General features: G+C 52.8%; 4 protein-coding genes across 6 annotated transcripts in view; 2 read left to right on the top strand and 2 right to left on the bottom strand.

Annotated features, from left to right (window-relative positions):
- Positions 1-3,225, bottom strand: part of EFTUD2 (elongation factor Tu GTP binding domain containing 2) — a 37,103-nt gene extending 33,878 nt beyond the window's left edge. Inside the window, exon 1 of the mRNA XM_020873394.2 lies at positions 2,997-3,225. The gene's annotated coding sequence lies outside the window, so the exon portion shown is untranslated. The remainder of the gene's footprint in view (positions 1-2,996) is intronic.
- A 114-nt stretch (positions 3,226-3,339) lies between these two features.
- On the top strand, positions 3,340-7,750 carry DNAAF19 (dynein axonemal assembly factor 19). The gene is made up of 4 exons (XM_020873510.2): positions 3,340-3,444; positions 5,230-5,381; positions 5,775-5,907; positions 6,574-7,750. Exons 2-4 carry the CDS (start codon positions 5,239-5,241, stop codon positions 7,003-7,005), a joined length of 708 nt encoding a protein of 235 aa, XP_020729169.2. The 5' UTR covers positions 3,340-3,444; positions 5,230-5,238; the 3' UTR covers positions 7,006-7,750.
- A 98-nt stretch (positions 7,751-7,848) lies between these two features.
- Positions 7,849-10,644, top strand: FAM187A (family with sequence similarity 187 member A). Its single transcript, XM_020873508.2, has one exon. The coding sequence runs from the start codon at positions 8,303-8,305 to the stop codon at positions 9,566-9,568; it is 1,266 nt and encodes a 421-aa protein (XP_020729167.1). The 5' UTR covers positions 7,849-8,302; the 3' UTR covers positions 9,569-10,644.
- GFAP (glial fibrillary acidic protein) lies at positions 10,305-19,742 on the bottom strand. Of its 3 annotated transcripts, XM_020873506.2 has the most exons (10): positions 19,269-19,742; positions 18,301-18,361; positions 18,022-18,117; positions 17,065-17,226; positions 15,559-15,684; positions 15,158-15,378; positions 14,322-14,365; positions 13,852-13,971; positions 12,522-12,607; positions 10,305-11,905 (listed from the first exon to the last, which is right to left on the bottom strand). In XM_020873506.2, the coding sequence occupies exons 1-10, from the start codon at positions 19,715-19,717 to the stop codon at positions 11,864-11,866; spliced, it is 1,407 nt and encodes a 468-aa protein (XP_020729165.1). In that variant the 5' UTR covers positions 19,718-19,742; the 3' UTR covers positions 10,305-11,863. The 3 variants fall into 3 exon arrangements, with proteins under 3 accessions (XP_020729165.1, XP_020729166.1, XP_070335748.1); XM_020873507.2 differs by lacking the exon at positions 13,852-13,971 and having other exon boundaries at positions 19,269-19,741; XM_070479647.1 differs by lacking the exons at positions 10,305-11,905; positions 12,522-12,607 and having other exon boundaries at positions 13,847-13,971.
- Between the last annotated feature and the right edge of the window lie 6,254 nt (positions 19,743-25,996).

The following is a 25,996-nucleotide window of genomic DNA, read 5'->3' as shown; positions in this document are numbered from 1 at the left end:
AAATTCAACAAGAGAAAAGTTAGATGCTGATGAGGAACCAAGGCCTCCACCCTAGCCTATGGTTGACCATATCCCTTCACACGCTCTCCTCTCCAGTTACATCAACCCACCAACTGCTCCTCTAAAGCCCCGTACTTTTCCCTCCTCTCTGTCCTAATCCTTTGTCTGTTTACATACACTTTGCCCACTTCTTCCCCTCCCCTCCACCAGGGCCCCCTGCAGTAGAAGCACGGAGTCCTAACCACTGGACTGCCAAGGAAGTACCAGACCACTTGTTTTTTTTTTAATACTAAAAAAATTTTAATTCTAAAATAATTAAATGCAGGAAGTTGAAAAACAGTGCACATCATTTTTTCCTAAGTTATTTGAGAATAAGTTGCTGACACACACACACACACACACACACAAAAGTTGCTGACATAATGTCTCATCACCTCCTCAGACTTCAGTGCAGGAGTTGGTAAACTGTAGCCTGTAGCCAAATCTGGCTGTTCTCATAATAGCCTGGAAGGTATGATTTTTTTTTTTTTAATATTTTTGAACAGGTGGAAAAAATATCAAAAGAATAGTATTTCATGATACATGACAATTAGTTCTATGAAATTCAAATTTCAGTGTCTATGAAAACAGCTTTACTGGAACACAGCCATGCCCGTTTTTTTTATACTGTCTGTGGCTGCTTTCACCCTGTAACAGCTGAGTAGCTGCCTCTGAGACTATATGGCCCTCAGAGCCTAAAATATTTACTATCTGGCCCTTAATAGACAAAGTTTGCCAACACCTGCTCTTAGTGCACGTGATTCCTACCAACAAGGACATTCTTCTACATAACCACAATACAACCATCAAAATCAGAAAATACTGACACATTACTACACCTAATCCACAGGTCCCCATACAAGTTTCAGAAATTGTTCCACTAATGTCCTTCACAGCAAAGGATTCCATGTTTGCACCTGGCTATCATGTCTTCAGTCTCTTTCAATCTGGAACAATCCTTGGCCTTTCCTTGATTTCTATGACTTGACACTTTTGAAGATTATAGGCTAGTGAGTTTGTACCATGCTCCTGAATTTAAGTTTGTCTGATGTTTCCTCATGATTACAGTCAAGCTTTGCTCTTTTTCTTTTTTCGGTAAGAATATCACAGTAGTGAGGCTGTGCTCTTTTCAGTGCAACTCCTAACAAGTGGCATATGATTTTAATTTCTTCCATCAGTGATGTTAACTTAACCACTTGATTATGGTGTTGTCTACCAGGCCTTTCCACTGTATAAAGTTACTTGTTTTCTCTCTGCAGTTAATAAATATATTGTGGGCTGTCTCCACTTCAAGTATTGAAATTCTATTCAAAAGAACTGTTCAAAGACCATTTCCTTCAAGTCTTCCTAGAGCCTCAATTTCTCACTCATCTATGATGCTACAGCCTTTCATGTCTCTATCAGCATTTACTTCTGTCATTAACGGTAGTTAACTGCACTAATTACCCTCAACAACAATTCTACAGCTTACAAGTAATAGACAACAGACCAGAGCATGGGTTACTGGTCAGGGCTCTGGAACTGGTAGACCTAGATTTGAACCCAAACTTTGTCACTTAATAACTATGATAACTATGTCACTTTAAGTAAGTTATTCACCTCTCCAAGCCTGTTTCTTCAATTGGAAAATAAAGTGATTAATTTTCATCACATCAAGCGTTATGAGAATTAAACAAAATAGGCTGTGTAAAGAATTCATCACGATTCCAGGATCAATCAATGTTAGATGGCATTATTTCTTAGCCATTCTTTTGTCCTATTTGTATTTTTTAGTTTAAAAAAAAAAACTTTTTTGGCCATTGTTGACTACAGGAAACCTGTGCTCCTTGTGCCCATGTGCCAATGCCCAAGACAGCAGTTCACATAAGTAGGCACTGGATAAATGTTAACTGACCAGAACGTTCAATTTTGAGATACTGGTTATTTCTTCCACAAGGGTAATCCCTCCACCTCCTTCAGTGCCCCTTGTTGAGTGCTGATTGTGGACAAAATAGAGAATTAAGAGCTCTACTACTAATAAGTAAATGTAAATTATCATGGAAACTTTCATATGCATATTCTTTTTATTTCCAAAGAGCTATCATCTCTGTGCACATTTCATTCTCCCAAGAAACCCATGAAATGACTGCAGAAATTTCTATACAAGGCTGTTCATGAAATAATCCAAGTCATTTCTGCTTCAGGGCCATTGCACTTACTTTTCTCTTCCAAAATGCTATTCCCCTGGGCATGTATACCTTGTTCCTTCATCTCACTCAGGACTCTACTAAAACAGCACCTTCTCTGAGAAACCTTCCCTTGTCACTCTAAAAAACTCCCCCCCAACACACACTCTCCAACCCCTATTTTCAATGTTTTATTATTTTTACTAACATTTATCATTAGCTGACAAGTATCTATTCGTGTATTTACCCTCACTCTCCAACTACAGTTTAAGCAAGGGCTGTTTTTGTTTTCATTTAAAAGGGTGCCTGGAACAAAACAGAAGCACTTGATGAATGACAAAATGCATGGCTCCAACAAGGCACAGAGAAAACAGCTGACCTGCCCACAGTTGCACAAAACTAGTGAATTTCGGTACCAAACTTCACTGCAGCTTCCCGCTACAATGCTGGCTCTCAAAGGAACACAGAGTAACGACGAGGGAGCTTGATAGAGAACTGAAGGCGGCACAGTTGGAAGAGAGAGTAAGATGGGGAATAGACACTGCAAGAAGGACCCCTGACCAAGGAAAGGGTTTTATAGACGGACGACACGCAGGGAACTCAGGAATCGGTTGGCGGGGGGGTGGGGGGGGTGGCAGGGCGGGCTTTCATTCTCTATCCTACTCCAAGCCTCAATTTACCCATCTGTAAAGTGAAAGTGGCATATAACATATAGCATCTCTTCCAGATCTGACATTTAATTTCTCATTCCACCAGAGCAAGCCTCCCCTGACGCTGACCAACACCACTCACCTCCCGCTGCTCAGCCAAAAACTCCTAGTCGGCCGCTGGAGACCGTGCTTCCGCCCCACGCCGCCTCACCGCCTGCGCCCGCCGTCCGGGAGGACCCCACAGGCGCCGCGGTCGCGTTTCTTCCTGGGAGGGCAGCCCTCTGCCTGTGGACCAGCTCGGAGGAATCCCAGCTGCGGACACAGGAACCTGAGAAGCGAACTGTGGGTCCCCAAACCACGGCGTGGTCTGCTCCAAAGAGAGCGAGGCCTGAGAAGGCGTGAATTTGATCAGGCGCCTCGGGGCCACCCTGACCGGGGGCCTTCGGGACAGTCACGTGGGAGGCTGTTGTAGCAGTTGCTGGGCAACCACAGCTGCTGGGCGTGGTCTACGCTGAGCTAACTTCGTCTGGCTGTATCTGGGCATCCCCAAAGAAAGAAAGGAAACCGAGGCCTCGGCTGCTGGGGTGAAGGTCAGGGGGCAGGAGGATTAGATGTTCTATATTTTCAGTGACTAGGAAAGGCTCAGAACTAGGCAGAAGTCAGGACCCCTGAGTTCAGTTCCTGGCCAGGCCACCCTACTTCTTGGTCTTTCGCTTACCCATGGTAGGGTGGAGGGTTTGTTTTAGACCCCCTGCTTCCGTGTTGGGGCTTCCCTGGTGGCTCAGATGGTAAAGAATCTGCCTGCAGTGCTAGAGACCTGGGTCGGGAAGATGCCCTGGAGGAGGAAATGGCAACCCACTCCAGTATTCTTGCCTGGGAAATCCCAGGGGCTGAGGAGCTTGGTGAGGATGACTTCGCCACGTGATCTTTAGCTAATAGCTCGGAGCACTAGTAGTAAGATTCAGAGGGCGGTAAGTGCGGATCCAAGATTAAAATTCGTATAGGTGATCTCCCTATAGAACGAATCAATCAGCCTCAGATACGCGGAAGTTGCAGAAGTACATAGAAGAACTAAAGAGGTTGCCCAAGTACCTAGAGATTTATGCTCCAGCCTTGGGCTGGACAGAGGGATTTGAGTACGGGAATCATTAAGCCCCTTCCTCTCTCGCGTCTACTTGATTTCCTGCTCAGTCATTGCATCTGGTTTCAGGTGGAAAGTATCTTTCCTCATTAAAAGACATTTAAGGGTGGGTGCTTCCCTGGCGGCTCAGATCGTAAAGAATCTGCCTGCAGTGTGGGAGACCCAGGTTGGATCCCTGGATCGGGAACATACACTGGAGAAGGGAATGGCAACCCACTCCAGTATTCTTGCTTGGAGAATTCAATGGACAGAGCCGCCTGGTGGGCTACAATCCATGGGGTCTCAGCTGCAACAGGACAGAACGACTAATGCTTAACTTAGCAATGGGTGAATTTTTATCCCTGGCTCAAGAATAGCTTACAGTAGTTCTGATTTTGTGTGAGGGCCTCTATCAAAACTTGTATATAGTGAGTCCTTGTGGAAATGTGAAGGAACTAAATTCCGAAATCGAAATGCTTCCTCAGCCAAAGCACCAATACTAAAATATTTTTAGAGGCAGAATAAAAAAGAATGAAAAATTGCTATTTAAAACAACATGGATGGACCTAGAGGGTGTTATGCTAAGGTGTATTACTGGGTATTTTAAGACAGAGAAAGTTAAATACTGCATGATTTCACTTATATGCGAAATCTAAAAACAAAACAAGGAAAACAAAGATTCACAGATACTGAGAACACACTGGTGGTTGCTACAGGGGAAGGTGGGCGGGGGGGATGGATGAAATAGATTAAGAGGCACAAACTTCCAGCCATAAAATATATTGTTATGAGAATGTAACATACAGAATAGGGAATAAGTCAATAATATTGTAATAACTCTTAAATTATGACAGATGGTAACTAAACTTATTGCGGTGATCATCTGGTAATGTATATAAATGTTGAATTACTGTATTGTACACCTGAAACTAATATAACATTTAATGTCAATTAAATTCCAATTAAAAAATATTTTCAGAGGCAGAGAGCAAAATTAAGATAAGGCATTAAATTGAAAGTCAGGACTGTTTTCGGCGACAACAAATCTTAAGCAAGACCTCACTGTACGACTCAGCTCCCCTCCGTAAAACAGAGAACTAGATTTTTGTAACACCCCCCAAGATGAGTGATTAGATGTCCAGAGTGCTTTGGGGTCATTTTGTTGGCTGGCAAAAAATCCAGATGCAAACGCCCACCGCCCCCCCATCCCTGATGTTCGTCTTCTGTTTGACATTCATTTCCTTTGCCTTGCTAGGCAGGGGCCATGAAAAAGAATGATGTCATCAACTTCAAGGCTTTGGAGAAAGAGCTGCAGGCTGCACTCATTGCTGATGAGAAGTACAAACGGGAGAATGCTGCCAAGTTACGGGCAGTGGAACAGAAGGTAGCTTCCTATGAGGAGTTCAGGTCAGCTTAATGCCATTTTTCTCAGGCTCTCCTGTTCTGGTTTACTATAGTGGATAAGAGCATACACCTGGCGTCAGACCATTCTGGGCTGTCTTAGCCCTACCTTCTGCTACCTGTGTGATCTTCTGCAAATTATTTTCCCTATCTGAGCCACTATTCCTCATCTGAAAGAAAAAGTAACCATTGTCATGATTAAACGTGATTGCACATGAGATTCTGAGCACAATACCTAACACATGGGAAGTGCTCAAAAGTTATCAGTTACTTTTGCTGTTGTTATTTTTCTTATATGGGCTTGCCAACAGGGCCAGCCTGTTTTCATGCAGAGTCCAGCCACCTCATACTTACAGGCAGCATAAGGTCCATCCCCTAATCTCTGGCCTTTGCCCATAGGGGTATCGTCCTTGCATCACATCTGAAGCCGCTGGAACGGAAGGACAAGATGGGAGGAAAGAGGCCTGTGCCCTGGAACTGTCACACTAGTCAGGGAAGGCCCTCCCAGGATGAAACCACTGAAATCTCCCCGGTAAGTGAGGTCCAGCACCTACCCTCACCCTCCCATCCTGTCTTCTTACAACACATATGTTTTCCTTGTGTCTCATGTAAAGCCAACAGAAGCAACCTTCTGCCTCCAATTCCAGAAAGAAAAGCAACCAGTGGGTGATGAGGCCAAAACCTACCAGATCAAGTCAGAAATGTGGACTTGACAGGCCCCTGTCCATCAGCCCTTGGCTTGCATTCCCAGATCAAATTTGGGGTGCCCTGCCTTGGGTCATATGGTAGAGAGTCTGATCCTCTGGCAGGGTTGGGAAGGAGATACAGCCTGTCAGATCCTGAATACTTGAGTTCTTTTTTCTCCTCCTGAAGTTTCCAAATACCTCCCACCCCCACCCTGCTCAGAGTGAAGTCTGACTTACTCTTGTAGAACAGGGCTATGTCCACACTCATCAGTAGGAAAGTCCTGGTACAGCTGAGAATCTCACATCATGGCCTGCATTTTCTCCTCTTGGGACCCTCCCTTCCCATCCCATCCCCTGGTCCTTCATCTGAAAATGAGGCCCACAGGGACTGTGGCCTTGCCAGTGCTCAGAGACCAATACCAGAGCTGAAAACCCATGGGTTCCCCTCACTCTCACTGTCACGGAGCAGCTGGAAGAGCTCTGGACTCTCTTTCTCTTCCTTTGTGATCCAGGAGAAAATGCTCTTCCAGCCTGAGACCTCAGCTGAGTTCTACCGTGACTGGCGGCGACACTTGCGCAGTGGGCCAGAGCGCTACGAGGCCCTGCTGCAGCTCGGGGGTCTGAAGCTGGGCCGCCTCTTCCAGATGGACGTGGGGTTTGGACTTCTAGGGGAGATGCTGGTGGCGCTGGCCGATCATGTGAGGCATGCTGATCGCTGGGCGGTGCTGGGGATCCTGCACAGCCTGGCCAGCACCGGGCGCTTCACCCTGAACTTGAGCCTGATGAGCTATGCGGAGAGAGAGAGCTGCAGAGCCTTATTTCAGAAGCTGCAGGCCATGGGCACCTCCAGCTTGGAGGGGCAAGGCCTGGGGGAGCAGCCGGGTGGGCTTCAGGAGGAGGAGGGTCTGCTGCAAGAGCTGCTGATGCTATACCAGGTGGACTGATGGGACCATTTACCCTCAGAGGCCCCCAGTGGTCATCAGAGGCATTTTTTGATGGTCTTGGGGGCTCTGCGGGACTCTAATCAGAAACCCACACCTGATTCCCTTTTGGATTTAGAATTTTCACAACCAAAGCAGGAACTGAATTTTCCCTTTTCCCCAGCCCCTTGGAGGCTTCATATTCTGAACTTTGTAGATCTACAGGATGGTCAAGGGCCAAGCTGAAAGATTTTTTGCTTCCCACCCTTAGAGTCTGCCAGTGTGCTAGCCCATGGCCCTGAGATATGGGTGAGCACCCAACCAAACACTGGTACCACCCATTGCAGCCTCCACTCAAAACAAGGAAAAAACAAAATTGTTAATCCTCCATGGTTAACAAATACTGGTCTCCATAGTTCTTTTTTTTTTAATTGATTTTATTGGAGTACAGTTGCCCTACAATGTTGTTAGTTTCTTCTGTATAGCAAAATGAATAATTTATATGTATATACATATATATACACACACATACATATATATATATATTCTCTTTAGATTTCCTTCCCATTTAGGGGTGACCACAGAGCATTGACTAGAGTTCCCTGTGGTATACAGTAGGTTCTCATTAGTTATCTATTTTATACATAGTAGTGTACATATGGTCAATCCCAATCTCCCAGTTCATCTTCCATAGCCCTTAAACAAGAGTATTCATCACCAGAAACCAATTAATGGACATTTAGTCAATAAATGATCAAATGCTACCTCATTTGAGGTGGAATATTTTTCTCCAGGGGCTGAGTTCCCATGCAGGTTGGGCCTGAGAAAGCCCCAAGCCTTCAGTTCAGGCCTGGCCAGCCTCCCAGGTATCTTCAGATGGCAAGATGTGCAGGTGGGAGAGTTTCCTTCAACTCTCAGATTAACCAAAGGGAAGACCTTTCCACCAGGCAGGCAGGCAGGGCAGAGCCTGAAGCAGAAGGGCAGAGATTTTGCCAACTTGGACCTGGGCCCTTGTTTCTCTGGCTTCCCCTGACTCAGTGTTCTAGAATGCTAGAGTTCTAGAAAGGGGAGAGGGAGCCAGATTCTAGAATGGTTTTCTCCTCAAGATCACATCTGGAACATGGAAGGGCATCTTGTACGTTAACTGGGAATCAACTGCCTTGCCTATGGCAGCTTCCTCTGCAGACTGTTGCATCTTTTCCTGGCTACTTAATCCTTTCCTCGTATAGATGACTCCTCCCAGCAGTGATTTCTAGAAGCCCCAGAGGCCTTTAGTGCCTCGGGTTTGCCCTGCCCCCTCTGACCCTTCCCTTGCGCAGGCATGAGCCTGGCCCACACCACTGTGCTCCTGTGGGCGTGGGGGAGCCTCCAGGCCTTTGAAATAGTGGGGAAAGAGAACATCTTTCAGAGGACCCCCTGCCCGGCTTTCCTGATGTTTGACAACGCGGCCTACCTGGCCGACATGAGCTTCGAGCTCCCCTGCCCCTGCAAGCCGGAGGAGGTGTCCGCTGTCGTCTGGTACTATCAGAAGCACCTGGGCAGCAGCCACACCAAAGTGCTGACGGACTTCGATGGGCGGGTGCTGACGGAGGCAGCCCAGGTGCGCGTGGGCAGCGACATACTGGTCCGCTTCAGCATCCGCATGTTCAGCCTCTTGGTCTTCCGGGCGCAGCCGGAAGACTCCGGCTTATATTTCTGCGGCACCCGCAAGGGGGACTACTTTTACGCCTACGACGTGGACATCCAGAGCAGTAAGGGGATGGTGGCTACCTTCAAGGACCAGGGCCAGGAGCCCTTAGAAGACGAGTACCACGGGAGCCTCCGCGTCTTCACCACCTTCTGGGAGTGGACCCCTTGCGACCGCTGCGGGGTGCGTGGGGAGCAGTGGCGTATCGGTCTGTGCTACCTGCAGAGCCCGGACCTCTCTCCCCGCTACCGCAAGATACTGCCCAACGTGGTGTCTTGTGGTTCGAGGGCTGTGCCCAGGCAGCTCCGGGCCAAGGCCAGCGACCACAACCCCGAGCTGCTGGTTCGGAGCTGCCTGATGCCCTGCAAGAAGAAGAAGAAGGTCCAGGAGGGCGTGATGGCCATCTTCAACTATGTGTCCAAAGTGGGCAGCCGGCCCTGGTTGCCCCAGGTGCCCATTCAGTTCCACCAGCAGAGGCTGGGCCACGGACTCATCATCTCCTGCCCCGGGGCCCGGCCAGAGCACGCCGTGGCCTGGGACAAGGACCACCAGTACCTCTACCGCACGCAGTACCTGAAGGGCGTCAACGGGTCCATGAGGGTGTTCATCGACCACGGCAACCATCTCCACATCCGCTTCACCCAGCTGGAAGACCGGGGCATCTACTATTGCTGGCGGCAGGGCGAGCGCATTGCTGGGTTCCGACTGGGCGTGACATCTCCAGGTCGCTACCCGGTCTCCTTCTCCGATCCTGAGACTCGGGCCGCCCTGGGGCTCTTTCTGATAGGCTACATGCTCATCACAGTCATCTTTATCAGCATTCACCTTTGTCGTTGCTGCTGTTACTTATTCCGCTTTTGTCCCAACTTCTCCCCCAGGCTCTCTCTCCCCCAGCTCTGAAGACCAGCTGTGCTCAAATGTGTTTGTTAAATGGTACCAGATGCCTCTGGTTGGGGGCGGGGCATGTGAACCTGCCCCCCATTTTCGTGAGCAAGTCTGGAAACTCATCTGGGAAGCAGGGAAGCCTGAGCAGGTGGGAGATGGGGAACTGAGTCCAGGATGGAAGTAGTCTGAGTGCACGTGTCTTCTGATTTCACGCTCAGAGAAGGAAGAAGTGAACCTAATACTTATCACCTATCTGGCGTTGACCGTGTTTGATGTGCTTTATTTTCTTGCCTTCGTGGATTGCCAGGTGGGTGCTGTTTGAACTGAAGGTAGCAGAGAGAGGAAGAAAAGAGTTGGGGTACCTAGTATATATCCTCTTTGCCTTCTTTCCCAGCCTCATCCCGGGACTGGCAGGTAGAAATGGTGAGTTTGGGGATTAAAGGTAGAGACCAGGACAGGGGAAATGGGTGAGGAAAGTGGAGACTGAATTCAGGGCTTTCCTGAGAGATGGCACCCAGCCTGGGGGCTGGGTGTGAGAAGAGGAGCCGGAAGCAAAGGCAGTGGGTGCGTGGGGCACCAGGGCTGGAAAGCAGAGCAGGGTTGGAGGTGGGATTTGTCATGTGACCACTTCTGGGGATGCTGGGGGCCCCAAGATGATCAGTGATAAGAAGCAAGTTGTGTCTTGCCTGAGGCTACGTCCTGTCCTCTGCCCCAGCCTCAGCCTCTGCTGAACAGATCAGAGTCCACTCTAGGGAAGGCCACAGCAGTTGTCTTTATTTGTTGCATTTATGTCAGTGGCTAAAGCCCGCAGCAATGCCCCAAAGATTAGCAGCAGTGGGTGGCAGGAGGGGGTGGGGGAAGGGTATGCAGTCAAGTCCCTCTGACTTGGAGGGAGATGGGGACCCTGGAGTGGGCTTCGGAGCCCCACTTGTGGGCACTGATCATCTCATGCCCACCAGTCTTCCTGCGAACAGCAGAACAGGTGCTCAGGGTGGAAGTGTCTGCCCCAAGCTTTCCTGCCTCCAGGCTGCGGGAACACAAACCAGTGTCTTCACTCTGCATGGGCCTCGGGTTCCAAATCATAAAATAAAGTGCTACCTAAAACATGGGGAGGGGGGTATGTTTTGTATTTGACTAAGAGGGGACTACAGGGGCCTTGGTTTAGGGAAGAGCAGTGATCACTGTGGGGAGAGGAGGTTGGGCGGCAACAGAGGCTTCGCTTAGCAGTGTTTCCTGGGGTCAGGTGGCACTTGCAGGGGCCCACAGGCCTGGGTGGACAGGGTTTACGCAGCAAGGGAAGGGCCTTGAGAGCTGGGACATAGCGGGCCCCGCTCCCATGAACAGCAGCCTCTTCCTTTCCTGTGTCAGCATCTTCAAGAGGATGAATCACTTTCTTGATTCCCACGACCCAAAGGCCAAGTGTAACTACTCACCCACGACCCCCACTCTGATGTCTAGCATCATCCCAAGCTCTGCCCCCACCATCTCTACCTGCCCCCTCCAGCCTGTACCGGAGTCCTCCTGGGCTTGACCTCTCTGTACCCACAGCAATGGGCAAGGCCCCGTTCTGCTCCCTCCCAGCACCCCTTTCCTCTGCACTTACACTATACTTCCCCCAAGTGCAGAGAATCAAGCTCCCACGGGCCCACGGCATGCCCACGTGGCAGCTCAGTGGGGCTGAGACACTTGATGCATCGCTCAGGAGGCCCCTCTGTGATCTGAGCAGGCCAGGGATTCTGTCTACTGACTCTCCCAGTTGGCAGGATAGCCCCACCCACCCTCAGACTGGTCAGAGTCAGTCTAGAAGAATAAGCCTCTGGCCAAGGCCACCTTGCCCTGGGGACTTCCTCTGCTTGTCTCAGACTCTCAGTTTTCCTCCAGCAGCCCAAGGAAACTCAAAGGCCCCATTCCCAGATACCCCCAGACACCTCCAGCTCTGGCAACAGTTGCCATGACAACAAAGGTTCAGGATACAGAGGGTAGGGTGATTTATGAGGTCTCCCTGCCCTCCCTGCCTTTTCTCCTCCCTCCCAATTCTAACTCAAGCTGCTGGCTGTGCCCCTCCAGGCCGCCCTTTGGGGTGAGTGCCCTGTTAGTGTTGCTGGGTGTGGGGTGGGTGCTGTCTGGCAGGCTTAATGCTGATGGAGCCTAGGGTGGCAAGCTGGCATAGAGACAGAGCAGGAAGAGGAGCAACCAGTTTGGGTGGGAACTCAATTCTGGGGAAATTAACTAGCGGAGAAGGGACGGCTACCCCGACTCCTGCTGCAGACCCCGCAAATGGCGGGGCAGTGACCACCAGATGGGGCCTGTTCACATCACGTCCTTGCGCTCCTGCTTGGATTCCTTAATGACCTGCAGGGGACAGAGAACGTGCCACACTTAGGAGCTCACGAGACTCCAGGTCCACCGCGGCTAGGCAGTGTGACCCGGGACAGGTTCCCAGCCTTCCACCTTTTCTATGATGGTAACCAGAAGGCCGCCATGCAGCAGTCAGAGGGGGAAACAAGCTAATTCCGTCAAACATCTAGCAAACATCTGCCTGGCACATGGTGAGCTGCTGTTGTAAGATTAGCTAGTTCTGTTGCTGATACAGTGGGGAGGGGATATGCCCATCTCCTCTTCCCATTCTCCTGCCAGGTCCCTTGCACCAAGCTGAAAGTTGAAAGTTGGGAGTGAAAGTTACTAAATTTAATATTCTTTCTCTCTGCTCCAGGCCTGCTGTGAGGGCACCTGGGTCTGAGGGTGAGAAAGGGAGGAAGAAAGCCAGAGTCAGGACCCCGTCCAGTGGCCTAAGCATCTAGGCTCCCCTTAGTGTAGGGACTGGGGAATGGAATTATATCCGGGCTCCTTCCCCTCTTCCAGAGCCTCCCAGAGGAACTCTTGGGAGTTATCAAGAACCTTCTATACGCCGGTGCAGGCTTTCTCCCAGAGCCTGCTGGGGCCAGAATCTTGGACATGCCATCCTCACCTCTCCATCCCGCATCTCCACAGTCTTCACCACAATGTTCCTCTTGAGGTGGCCTTCTGACACAGACTTGGTGTCCAGGCTGGTTTCTGCAGATATGAGGAGAGGAGGCATCCGTAGGCTCTCAGGGCCCTAGACATCTTCTCCCACCCTCAGTTTCCCCCTGAGACTCCTAATCGCAAGTACAAAAGCCTATCCAACCAGAGAAGTCCTAGGCTCTCCCAGAGGGGCTGGTGATCTCCTAAGTCCCCACGGCGCCAAGCAAACCCTCACTGCCCTGCTCGCTGTCCTGGCCTAGCTGCATTTCAGCCCCTCTGCAGTCCCTCACCTGGCCCCTGGCTCCCTGACAACCCAGCATCATGCCAAGGGAAGAGCGCGTGGTTATTGAAGTCAGGCAGGCCAAAGTTCAAGTCCCAGCTCAGCCACGCGACTGTGGGCAAGTTAATTTACCTCTTCCAACCTCACTGTTCTCATCCACAAAATGGGGATGCTGCTGCCTACTTCTCTAGCTGGAAGTAATGAGTCAGTTAACTGAAATAATGTGTGTAAAACAATGGGCACATATTCGTGTTCCACACACATGGGTCCCTCTCCCGTCCCTCTTCCCTTTTCCTGCTTCTCTCTGCCACCTCTCTAGGACCCTCTTCTGTCTGGCATGTGGCAGTATTGCCTCTACCTGGTCTGCTGGTTAACTCTTCTGATACTGAACTAAGCCCTAGGACATGCATAGCTAGTGTTTCTAAATTTCTAGTCCAGAAGAATTATTTTTTCCCTCAGCAGAGAATTATTTGAGGGCCACATACAAGTAAGAAGTAATTTATTCCCCCCTGCAGAGAGAAAAATATAACATGTCAAACTCACTAATGTTTAATATTAAGAGCAGGGGACATAAAACTTTATTCACTCCAAGAGCAGCAGTCTAGAGGGAAATAATCCTCTGGGCTGAATCAGCCCTGAGCTGAACAACCAAGCCTCAGGGACAGAGGAATCAGGCCAAGAGCCTGGCCGCCAGGCACCACGAGACTCTAGGGGCCCTCCTGGTGATGGGGAAGAGGTGAGGCAGAAGCTGGTGTTTGCTTAGAGGCCCAGAGCATCTCAACTGAGTACCCGAGGACTTAGCACCTTGAACACCAGCCAACTCTACTACTTTAATGTACATTTACCCTGTGCCAGGCCCTGGACCGGGCACTGAGATTGCTGGGGAAATGACATAGACTTGGCCTTTAGGGAAACCTGGGAGGAGGGAGCCCAAGAAGATGGGGAAGGTGGGCTTGGTGAGTTTGCTCCCTATCAAGCTGAGAAAAGCACCATGTCTAAAAGGCAGGCAGCTAACCGAGAGCCGGCGGGGCTCCATCTACAACCTGGTGAGCCTGAATTGGTATAACTTGTATTGTGAGGCTTTTGAGATGTCTTGTGACCTTGTGACTTTCCCCTTCTTTGGTGCTTTTGCCCCCTGTAGTGACAAGCAGTTAAAAAAACACACAAACATCAAACACTCAGCTGGACAGGGACCTGCAGACAGGAGAGAGGTTAAGACCCTCACTCAGTTCTGCAGTGGAATGGGGAGTGGACATGGGAGGAGGGACAAAGGGCACAGCAGGACAGGAGTGGCTGCAAGCCCCACCTGGAATGCTCTGGGATGGCATGTTCTGGCTGGAAGTCCTGCCGTGAATAATGAAGGTCCCCACAGAGAGAATGGGCTCCTCTGCCCTGGTCCTTGGCCTCAGACCAGAAGAGCAACCCAAGGCCTGGGGGAGGGGGCGGAAATCCAACACTCTGCCCACAAAACCCTGTTCTACTGACCTCGGATCTGCAGGTTGGAGAAGGTCTGCACAGGAATGGTGATGCTGAAAGACAGCAGAAGGAGAGGGGTGACCAGCCTGCCGGAGGACATTCCCAGGCCAGATCCTGGTCCAGGGTCATCATGATAGCTTCGAGGCCCTTCTCCTTGCCAGGAAAGGCAGACCCCCATATCTTAGCTTCTCCAGCAGCCAACACACTCCCTGGGGCTGTAAGAGCCCTGAGTGTTATAAGCAAGGGGAGCATCTCCACTCAAAAGAGAGTGAGTGCTCCGAGGATGACAGAGGGGAGGGGAGAGTGGTGAAGAGAGTTGTCAGGAGGCAGAGGAGATTGGTCAGCAGAAAAGAAGTCCAGTCTTTGTTGGGAGGGTGGGGAGTGAGCCTCTTAGTTTGGAAGATAACCGAAGTCCTTACCCTAGGACCTGATCAGCATGGGCTGAATTGAATCCATCCATTCATTCATCAGGCATTTATGAATACCAACTGTGTGTTACGCGAGCACTGTGCTGGGCACTGGGATAGGAGGGGGCTGGTCACGAGGCTGAATAAGACAGTCCCTGATGGGGCTTCCCAGGTGGCGCGGTGGTAAAGAACACACTTGCTAAAGCAGGAGACAGAGATGCGGGTTCTACCCCTTGGGTGGGAAGACCCGCTGAAGAAGGAAATGGCAACTCACTCCAGTATTCTTGCCTGGGAAATCCCATGGACATAGGAGCCTGACGGACTACCTGCTATGGGAGTCGCAAAGAGTTGGACATGTCCGAGCACACATGCACGCGTGAAGGGAGCAAGGCGATTCTGGGGCGGGGCAGTAGGGCAGGCGGGCCGGTCTGGGCTCACCGGTTCTCCTCGCCCTCCAGCAGCTTCCTGTAGGTGGCGATCTCGATGTCCAGGGCCAGTTTGACGTTGAGCAGGTCCTGGTATTCCTGCAGGTGGCGCGCCATCTCGTCCTTGAGGCTCTGCCCCTCTTCCTCCAGCCGGGCCAGCGCCTCCTGATAACTCGCCGCCTCCCGCGCGTGGCGCTCCTCCTGCTCGCGCATCTGCCGCTCCAGGGACTCGTTCTGTGGGTGGAGCCGGACCGTTCCCCGAGGCCCCGCCCCAAGTAACTTTTCAGAGCTCCGCCCCCAGCCGGTCCTTCTCCAGCATCTGCTAGGGCTGTAGGTGCCAGGCCCGGCTAGCGGTGCCAGGCCCGGCTCGTGGTCCCGGTCCCCCTCCCCGCATACGGCCCCGCCGGTGCTCACCGTGCCGCGCAAGGACTCCAGGTCGCAGGTCAAGGCCTGCAGCTGCCGCCGGTAGTCGTTGGCCTCGTGCTTGGCCTGGCGGAGCAGCTCCGCGTTGCGGGCGGCGGCGTCGTTCAGGTCCGCAAACTAGATGAGGAGAGGGCTTTATGCTGAGGAGCGATCTGGGGCCGCATATCGCGGGAGCTTGGTGGGCCCGGGAAGTTGGAACGAGGCTGGAGGATCAGGGGGCGGGAGCTTGGTGGGCCCGGGGAGTTGGAACGAGGCTGGAGGATCCGGGAGATGGGCCGGACGGTCGGGTTGTTTTCCAGCCCACCCCACACCATTGCACTGAGGGGGATTATTCACAGACACTGTGGCCCATGGACACAGACGACACTGCTGCTTCTCTAGCATCTAGCCCAGTGCCTGATGAGGGAAGGCATGAATGAGCAGAGGGTGCCACAGAGCCCAGGCTCTCCAGCCGCTCCATCCTCGGGAGTGAACCCCGTCCTCCTCCGTCACACACAGGGAGCTCGGTGAGCAGAGACCAGGTTCTGATAACCCTCTCTCCCTCAGCCTGCACTGAACCCTTCATGACTCCATCACGCCTTAACCTGCTCGGAACCATCGCTGACTTCCGCCCCTTACACTCCTCAGCTCCATGCCCTGGGCCAGGATCGCCAGGCCCCCACTTTTCTGTGCTTTATGGCCTCTACTCAGGCTGTGTCCTGCACCCTGAATGCCCTTTCTGTCTTCTCTTTATGTTCATAGACTGCCAGTCCTGCTTGGCCCCACTGCCCTCCCATGAAATCCTTCCTGCCCCCACATTGCATATAAACCCTGCCCTGCTGTGTTCTCCATAGACATTAGACTGAGTGACATCACATCTCCCTGGTCAGACCTGTCTCTGTATGCTGGGCAGAGCCTGGCATGCAGTAGATGCTCAATAACCCAGGATGCAGATGGCAGAAGCATCAAGAATGCAGGCTTGGTACTTCCCTGGCAGTCCAGTGGTTAAAGCTCCACCCTTACAATGCAGGGGGGCATGGGTTAGATCCCTGGTCAAGGAACTAACATCCCACATGCTTCGAGGCATGACCAAAAAAGCCCCCCAGATAAACAGTTAAAAAAAAAAGCAGGCTCTTAAGTGAGACAGCTAGGGTTAGAAATCCAGCTTTATTGCTTAGGAGCTGTGTGACTTTGGTCAAATTGGTTAACTTCTCTGGACTTTAGTTCTCTCATCTATCAAAGAACAATACCTACTTCATGGTAAGATAATCCTTGCAAAGCACAGAGCCTAAAACACAAGAGTGTTGGCTAGTAGTCAATAGCAACAGATACTGATAAGTACTTGTTGGGAGTAATAGTGCCTGTATGACCCTGGGCAAGTCGCCTCACTTCTTTGGTAAAGGTCACTCACTCAGAGAGGATCCTCTCCCAGCTTCCTCCACCCTCCTTCCCTGATTCTTCTGTATGGAGCCAGGAGGGCTGCCTGGAGGAGGCAGGCTGTCCCAAAGTCAGGGTTACCTTGGACCGGTACCACTCCTCCGCCTCATGCATGTTGCTGGATGCCATTGCCTCATACTGTGTGCGGATCTCTCTCAGGGCCGCTGTGAGGTCAGGCTTGGCCACATCCATCTCCACGTGGACCTGCTGCTGGGCCAGCTGCTCCTGGAGCTCCCGCACCTCCTGGCCAGGGTAAGAGAAGGGTTGCCAGGCCTCAGGGACCAGCTGCAACTGGGGCTTCCCCATAGTATCATGCCCTCTTCTGCCTGCCCCTTGGACATGGACGTTGGCTAGGGGAGATGGGATGCTCCTAGTGGAGGAAATGGCATTGTCCAGGATAAGGGAAGAAGTGGGTTAGTTTGGGGGCCCTGGGGTGTCCTCCTCCCAGGCCTGGAAGTCAGGAGCGCTGGAAGCATGTCTGTGTTCTCATGAAAGAATGTCTGAGTCCCTGTGATGTGGGTGTGCCTATGGGTTCCTGGGTTCCCTGAGCCCATGGATTCTGAATCTATTATTTGAAGTCAGAGCTCAGTGGGGTCTTTTTTTTTTTTTTTTTGATGTATGGCTGTCATTTCAATGGAAACAGATGGCAGAGGGAGTGGAGTCACAGAGACCAAATGTGTGACCTTAGCACATTCTTTAACCTTTCTGAGCTTCAGGGTTCTCCTCTGTGAAAAGGAGATAACACTGGAACAGTCCCTATCTCACAGGGCCGGAGTGAAGAAGAATGAGGCAACAGGGCCCACTTTAAGTGCAGTGTGTGTCTAGGTGCATTTTACCAGGGGCTGGGGGTGCTCTCTTATCTGTTTCTAGTTCTGTCTCCCTCCGTTCTCTCTGCCTCTCTTTCTCTGTCTCTCTCTCATTTTCTTTCTCTGTCAGTCTGTCCCTTTCTCTCTCTGGATATCTGTCTCTGTCTCCCCATCTCTCTCCCTCAGTTCCAGTCTCTGTGTTGGCCTTTTTGCCCCTCCTTCCCCATCTTACCTCCTCGTGGATCTTCCTCAAGAACCGGATTTCCTCCTCCAGAGACTCAATCTTCCTTTCCAGATCCAGACGGGCCAGGGTGGCTTCATCTGCTTCCTGGAGCAGGGCGGGGCAAAGGGCCACTCTGACCCCAGACTTGTCCTCTCTGCTCCCTAGTCTAATCTGATCCCTCCTTTTGTGGAGCAGCACATTGCTCTGGAGGGCTTGGCTTAGGGACTGTGTTTGGGTGGGCTGCCATCAACATTTTCCCCCTCCCCGACCCCTCCCCGCCACCCTGACCTGTCGATAGGCAGCCAGGTTGTTCTCAGCCTCCAGCCTCTGGTTGGTTTCATCTTGGAGCCTGGGGTAGGGAGACACACTTCTGGGTCTGGGCTCTTCTGACGACTATGGGGACCCCTCCCCTAATCTCCCTGCCGGAGAGATGCTCCCCCACCCCCAGGACCAGTGGAGCGGAAGGAGGAATGAGGGGCAGAAGGATTCTAGACAGAGCCTTGGCCAGAAGGGTGAGCAGACAAGAGCCTGTGCTTTAAGTCATTACCAAGGTGCCTTATCAGGATTCTTGCACCTGCTTCTGCTCACACAGGCGCTTCCATCAACCTATACTCACTCCTGCCATACACACACACACACACACACACACACGCACACACATCTTCTTGCACTCGAAGTCACACACACATACTCTGCCAGCTTGGCAGGGACCATGCCCCTGGCATTTCTTCTGACCTTTGGAAATGGGTTTATTAAGATCTCCACTTTACAGCTGTGAAGTTGAAGCACCTTGACTAGGGTCATAAGCTGGGGTCAGGCAGAGTCACCTGTGTTCTGAAGCTATTGCCTGTACCCCAGCCCAGTCCTCCTGGTGCACCCCCATCCTCCCTTCTAATTCCTCTTCCAGACAGAGCTAAGAATAAGTGTATTCCCTGTGCAGTCACAAGGCCCCGCAGTGAATAAAACTCAGAGCCTGCCTGCTGGGTCCCTGACTGTCCACAGCTTTCCCCAGCGAGAAGGTGCTGACCGGTACCCCGGCTCCCTGGCAGAAAGTTTTAGGGAATCAGATTCCCGGGAATCAGACCCTGGGCCTTGTCCCAGGCCCTCCATCATCTGGGAACAAGGATTGCCCTCCCTCCTAGAGGTGGGAGACCGGGGAACAGTAAGGCAGAGCCCCTGCCTGAGACCTGCAGGCGCCCCCTCCCAGGACCCAGTCCTCCTGGTTCAGGAGGCCCCTCTGCGGCTCCCCTCCTCACTTCTGCCTCAGGGTGCCCAGGTCGTGTGCCAGGTTGTCCCTCTCCACCTCGAGCCGGGCGCTGTTGGCGGTGAGTTGATCGAGTCGCAGGCGCAGCTCGCGCAGCTCCGCCTGGTAGACGTCGGCCAGCTTGGTGGGCTCCTTGGCCCGCAGCTGGTTGAGCTCGGCAGCCAGCGCCTTGTTCTGCTGCTCCAGGAAGCGCACCTTCTCAATGTAGCTGGCGAAGCGGTCATTGAGCTCCATCATCTCTGCCCTCTCGCTGGCCCGGGTCTCCTTGAAGCCAGAGTTGAGTGCCCCGGCCAGGGAGAAGTCCACCCGGGCCGGGAGTGGAGGCGGCATTCGAGCCAGGGACAGGCGGGTGCCGGGACCCAGGCGACGGCCCCCCACCACCATCTCCGAGGAGGAGACATAGGAGCGGCGAGCGGCTGAGGTGACCCGTCTCCTCTCCATCCTGGCCTGGCTCTGCCCGCTCCTGAGATGCCCGGGCTTTAAGGAGGAGGGACCGGCCTGGCACAGCCCAGGCTGCCCCTGGCAACGCCCCCTGGCATAGCCTGAGGGGGTGGTGCTGGGCCACAGCCCAGCCACGGAGAGAGCGCCTCTCACCCCACCGAGGCCACTGTGCCCCAAGGCAGGGCCACCAGAGCGTGCCAGCCCGTCTGGCTCCAGACAGAGCTGCTAGTGGGCAGTTCCTGGGGCTGCTGCTGTGTCTGAAACCCTGACCACTGAGCAAGCAGACCCTTTCTCTGGGACAGTGGGTCAGGGAAGGGCTGGACCAGATGACCCCTGACCTGTCTTCTAACTCTTAGATCCCATGACCCAGGCCCTCCCTCAGCATTCTCCTTCCAGTGCCTGGTAGACACTGGGAACTTGATGAAGAATAAACCTGTTCCCTACTCTCAAGAAACAGCCTGTGTTAGATTTCCTGACAGCCTCAGTCCCAGCAGATTCCTGCCATCCTCCCCTCTTGAGTGCAGGCGTCCACATTCCTGCTGTCTCCCCATCCCCTGGAGTTGCGGGGCTGTGGGCTGGAATTAGAACCAGCCCTTTGTCTGGAGGGTCAATCGAGGGCTCTATCTAGCAGTGGGGGGATGATGGAAGGAATGTGGGGCTCCTGACAGGGCCAGAGGGGGCAGGTGCTGCACTCCCAGGCCCTCCCCCCGCCCCTGGGGCCATCCTGAAGCTCAGGGCTCAGCCTCACTGGGCCCACCCCAGCCTTTCTGCACCCCCTCCTGGAGCCCAGGCCTTGACAGCTCCACAAAGCACTTATGAATGAGCTGGCTGTCCCAACTCCCATCTTTGTCCCTGTAACATCCCATTTCCCCTGGCCCCCCCTCACCTCACTCTCACAGTGGAGATTTATCTCCTTCAAGTTCCCACACATCAGGCTGAAAGGCTGGGAAAGGCTTCTGGGGATGAGTGGGTTTGGGAACTGAGGAGCCAGTGGTTCTGAACTGGGAGCCTGGGCCCAGTGCCCTGTGGCCCCTTGAAATTTCAGATCCATCCACCCCTTCTATCTGGTTGCCTGGGGGTCCACCCAGGCCCTTGGCCCATCTGTGCCCCTGGACTTCTGGGAAGCGGGCAGCCTTCCTCTCCTGCACCACCCCCTCTTGCTGCCCACTGCCCATGCCAGGGCCTCCGATCCCTTTACCCGGGCGCTCGCTGAATGGACCCTTGTTCTCCACCACTGGTGAGGGCGTCGCTCAGCGAGGGCAGCCCCTGCGGGGGGCTGCGCTGTTTTCATCCCAAGATGCCAGCCCATTGGGCAGGGCGCAGCCCAAGCCCCTTGCTCAAAGAGCTTCTCGGAAAGCATCTGAGGGGAGCTGGGGTGCCGCAGGGAGCAGGCTCTGTGCCCACCCCAGCCATTGTGTCTGTGCCAAGGTGAGTCATTCAGTGGGCACAAGGAGAGGCCCTGGGGGGTGGCCCAGTAGTGCCAGGGCTCCAGCACTGCAGACAAGGCCTGACTGCTAGTCCCCTCCCCTGCTCTCAGAGCCAGCTCAGCCCGAGCCCCTGTCCCAGCAATACCCCTTCCTCCACACCAGGGGAGATGCTCTTCATTTGGGCATGTTTTACGGGCTGCTTGACGAGATTTCCCTGTTAGTCCCAGGCAGAGAGAGGAGATGAGCACCACTCCTAATTTTTTTGGGGGGGGATACTGTGCCTTGCAGCATGTGCCATCTTAGTTCCCCGACCAGGGATCAAACCAGCATCCCCTGCATTGGAAGTGCAGTCTTAATCACTGGACCACCAGGGACTGCCTAATTCTTTAGCAGAGTCTGATGCTGGGCCTGAGTAGTATCATGGGGAGGGGAATCATGAGAAGGGGGCACCCAGTGCCTTGATCATGTTGTGGTTTGGGGAGTTGAGGAAGGATGGGGGTAGAGAATGACCTTAAAGGAAGAACAAGACTGGGGACAAACCCTTGTCCCGACTCCTCTCTGTGGCTTGGAGTGGCTGTGCTTCCAGCTTGCCAGGCAAGTCACAGTGTGGCCTTCTCTCTTTGTTCAAATGAAATCTAGTTGAAATGAGTGTGAAGCAGTCCTGGAGGAAAAAGCTGTAATAGAGCAGAAAGGGCTTGTCAGGAACGCTCAGTAAACTGTTTTTGTGAAACACAGGCTTGTTTCAGCAGCAGCAGGTGAGGCCCCCCTCTTCACCTGCCTCAGCTTCCTCACTGGGTCCCCATCACCTGCCTGCATCCTCTCCCTCTGTCTTCAACCCCTATCTCTCCTTCAAATCCATCCCTACACTCAGCCCTTATCTATCTGATGTTCACACACAGAAGCAAAGAGGTGGTGGACAGATTTGGCCATGGTCGTTTGTCAAAACGTCATTACTTTTTATTTACATGCATTGTAGAAAAATCAGAAAATACAGATAAGCAGAACAAAAAAATTAATTAGCCATCATTTTGCCACCTGGAGATATAAACAGATTTTTTTTCTACATGTATAAATTCATTTTTAAAAAGTAGGCTCATGCTATACAAATTATTTTGTAATTTGCTTTTTTTTACTTGACAATATGTTGTGAACATCTTTTCATATCCATAAATATTTACCTCCATCATCATTTTAACAGTTGCATGGTTTTCTACCATGTACATGAATATGTGTGACTGCTAAGTTGCTTTAGCCGTGTCCGACTCTTTGTGACCTTATAGACTGTAGCCTGCCAGGCTCCTCAGTCCATAGGATTCTCCAGGCAAGAATACTGGAGTGGGTAGCCATTCCCGTCTCCAGGGGATCTCCCCAAGCCAGGGATCAAACCCAGGTCTGTCTCCTGAATTGCAGGCAGATTCTCCACTGTCTGAGCCACTGGGGAAGCCCATGCATGGATGTAACCAGGCCCTATCATTGCACAGTTCTGTCCCCTCTCTCTCTTTGTTCTAGATTACACTGTGATGCACATTTGCTCCAGGTAGACATAGCTCCCAGCCTCTACCTCTACTTGCCTCCTCCCAATCTGGCTGAAGCCCCATTCTCCATGGCACCTCCTCTCCTGCATCCCTAATCTGAAGCCTCATCATCCAAAGCCTCAGACCAGTCCCTGGATGGCCTTCTGGACTGGACAGCAGAACGCTGCTGGCTCTGGGAAGAGGACGCCTGGACACCCCTCCCCACAGCTTTCAGCCAAATCAGGTCCTATTTCAAGCTGAGTTGGGGACAATTCAAGCTGAGTTGGGGACAAGATGACCTCCCACTCACTATGCCCATCCTCTACATCAGAATCTTCCAGGATGACCTCCTGTCTACAGCCCAAGTACCTTCCGGGACAGATCAGCCCTCCCCCTGGCCTCCACCCACACAGAAGGTGCCCAGAGGGTTCCAAATTTGCCAGCCTCCAATTCAAGGGGCACTTTTGTCCCTCGACTGCTGCCCACTGACTACCTGCTGCTCTTCCAGTGCCTGACACAGCATGGTGGTTGGCAAACGTGAATGGGATGGAGGGAACGTGGGTCTCTGGCCAACCCCTTGCCAGAGTCCATCCGCTCTGTGACCCATCCCTGAGGAAGGGAACTGAGTGACCAGTAGATGGCAGTGCTGAGCTGCCCAGATCTGCGCGGCCTGGTGGCCATAGCTCTTTGGAGGCAGGAAGAAAGCTGGTCTCTGGCTTTCTAAAACCCAAAAGTGCATCACCCAGAGGGATCACTAGAATTGCCTCTGACTGCTATGGCAGCGCCCTCTAGGGGAGAGAGCAAGGCCACTCATTAGCTGTATGATTGTGGATGACTCAGGAACCTTCTCTGAGTCTCCATTATCCACATCCGTATAATGAGGTCTAGACAAACTTACTTCCAAGGTAGTTGTAAGAAAAACTATCAGTGAAAGCTGGACACAGCAGGTGCTCGACAAATCCTAGCTTCCGTTTAATAACACCTACCGGGGCTTCCCTGGTGGCGCTAGTGATAAAAAACTCACCTGCCAATGCAGGAGGTACCTGAGACATGAGTTCAATCCCTGGGTTGGGAAGATCCCCTGGAGGAGGAAAAGGCAACCCACTCCAGTAGTCTTGCCTGGAGAATCCCATGGACAGAGGAGCCCGGCAGGCTACAGTCCATGGGGTCGCAAAGAGTCAGACACGACTGAGTGACTCAGCACACATACACCAGGTGCTTTACCTGTTTCCATGTTAGCACATCTCTGATGGGGCGGGCCTGGACAGGTGGGAGCTGGGTCTTCTAGGGGAGCTGCCACGTCCTGTTGACCCCACTGGGGTTGGGGCAGGGACAGCATGTGGGCAGGGGCACCCCACAAAGGGCGGTGTGGACAGGATGTGGGAGGAGGGGGCGGTCAGTGAAGAGGGTGGGAGTCAGCACTCTTCACCCCCAGACCACTACTTGTTTATAGCTTTGGGTCTCCCAGGGAACATGTGAGAGTTAGGTCCCACTGTCCTAGCGGAGACTGAATAGAGGCTGTTTCCCACCCTGCTTCCTCATCTCCCTGACTCCCCCAGTGGGCTCTATCCTTCCATCTTTGCCCTTTCCCAGCCCTTGTGGACTTGAGACCCACAGTTCCATTGGCTTGAGAACCTCTTGGTGTGTCAACATCTCCCACGGGGATGGGTCTCTTCTACACTTGAACCTGAGGCTTCCCAAGGACAAGGCCCCCAGTAGATGGGGTCTTCCCAGTGCTAGATCTATGTCTTCATCAGACTGGGATGCATCTAAGGGTAGGGTCTGTCTCCCACTTCAGACTCAGGCAACCACAGACAGAAGCTGCCTTTCTCCTTGGGTGGGAGCTATCTGATCAGAGGATCCATGGTTCACTGTCAGCTGGGAGCTTCTGAAGGAAGGCAATGACCTTCTGTTGGAGGACAGCTGCCTTGGGCCAGGGACAGTTCCTTCTCCCATCCTGAGCCTGTGTCCAGCCTGGCCCTGCAGGTTAGAAGCATCCAACTCCTGTGGCTGCAGAAGGGTTCTCGGCTGAACACCTAGACTCCTTCCCCTTCTCTTCTCTGGTCCCTCAGCCTTCGGAGGCATCAGCTCATTCACCGTCATAGACCCAGGGGCCAGGCTGCTGCTTTGAGGTTAATAAGTTTGGGCCCTTCTCTGCCCCCATCTCCCCACCCAGCCAGGACCTGCTCCAGCCTGCCCCCCCACCTCCCAGCCTCTAACTCTGAGACCAGCTCTTTAGTTGCTTTCCCTGATCTTCTCTGCTCCATGCTCCCTTCCATCTCTCTGGCTGACTGCATCCCTTTGAGAGGGTGAGAGGCGGAGACCAGATGTGTCCCTGGAGGGAGGAGAGGGCTGGCGGGCAGCGTGTTATTTCCAATCCAGTGCTCTTCCAAATGGACAGGATGAGCTAGGAGGGCAGTGCTGCGGGCAAGCTGGGGAGAGCCCCAGGATGAGCTGGAAGACACAGCCATGGTCTCCAGGTTCCTGGGCAAGACTGGTTCCTTCTTACCCCCTCCCTCCCACAAATTCCATTCCAAGGCCTCCTGGTCCCTAGTCACAAAAAAACATGGAGGAGAAGGCAGTCAGGACCTAGATTATATCTGGGAACCAGGATCCCCCAAACTTAGCCAAGAGCCAAAGGAACATTCTGAAGATGTCTGAAGACTGATGAGGAGGGGTCTGGGAGGCAGGATGCCTGAGTTTAGCAGCTGCCAAAGAGGATCCCCATGCAGTGATGAAGTTCCCTGTGGGTGCCAAGCCAATAGCTGGAGTTGGGGAGGACCCAGTGGAAAAAGCCCAGTCTCTCCCTCCTGACAGGTCCCGACACTGATGGAGGTTTGAGTTGACGCACGACTGATGGAGGTTGAGTTGACAAGGACTCTATCCTGACATGTCTTATTCTGTGTCTGCAGCTCCTGGCACTGAGCCTGGGTCTTTGAACTGGGGCAGGAATTCGTGCTCTGGGGTGGGACCCAGACCTGAGCTGCGGGGCCTGGGGTGGGTGTGAAGATCAGGGGAAGAGAAAACTTCTGAACTCCCTGAAGTAGAGCGAGCCCCCCCCTCCCCGACAAGGCTGAAGAGGTAGGCTGAAGCGGGAGGGGGCCTTAGGGCAGCAGATGGGGGAGCCATCGATTGCCGCCTCTCATGGATGGCTCTGCACGAGAACAATCCGATCTTAAGAGTGTCATCACTGCCCACGGAGGTCAGCTGGGAGCTGGCTGTCAGCTTGCTGCCCGCCCCCCTCCAGCCCCTGCCAGCTCCCTGAACCAGCCAGGCTGCCTCCTTGTGAGCTGGACACCTCAGCCCGACCCCCTGTGATTGAGGGCATGTGCTTAACT

This window comes from Odocoileus virginianus, chromosome 17, assembly GCF_023699985.2.
Source record: "Odocoileus virginianus isolate 20LAN1187 ecotype Illinois chromosome 17, Ovbor_1.2, whole genome shotgun sequence".
Taxonomy (NCBI): Eukaryota; Metazoa; Chordata; class Mammalia; order Artiodactyla; family Cervidae; genus Odocoileus; species Odocoileus virginianus.
The sequence above is the reverse complement of the archived record's forward strand: the minus strand, read 5'-3'. Positions and strand labels throughout refer to the sequence as shown.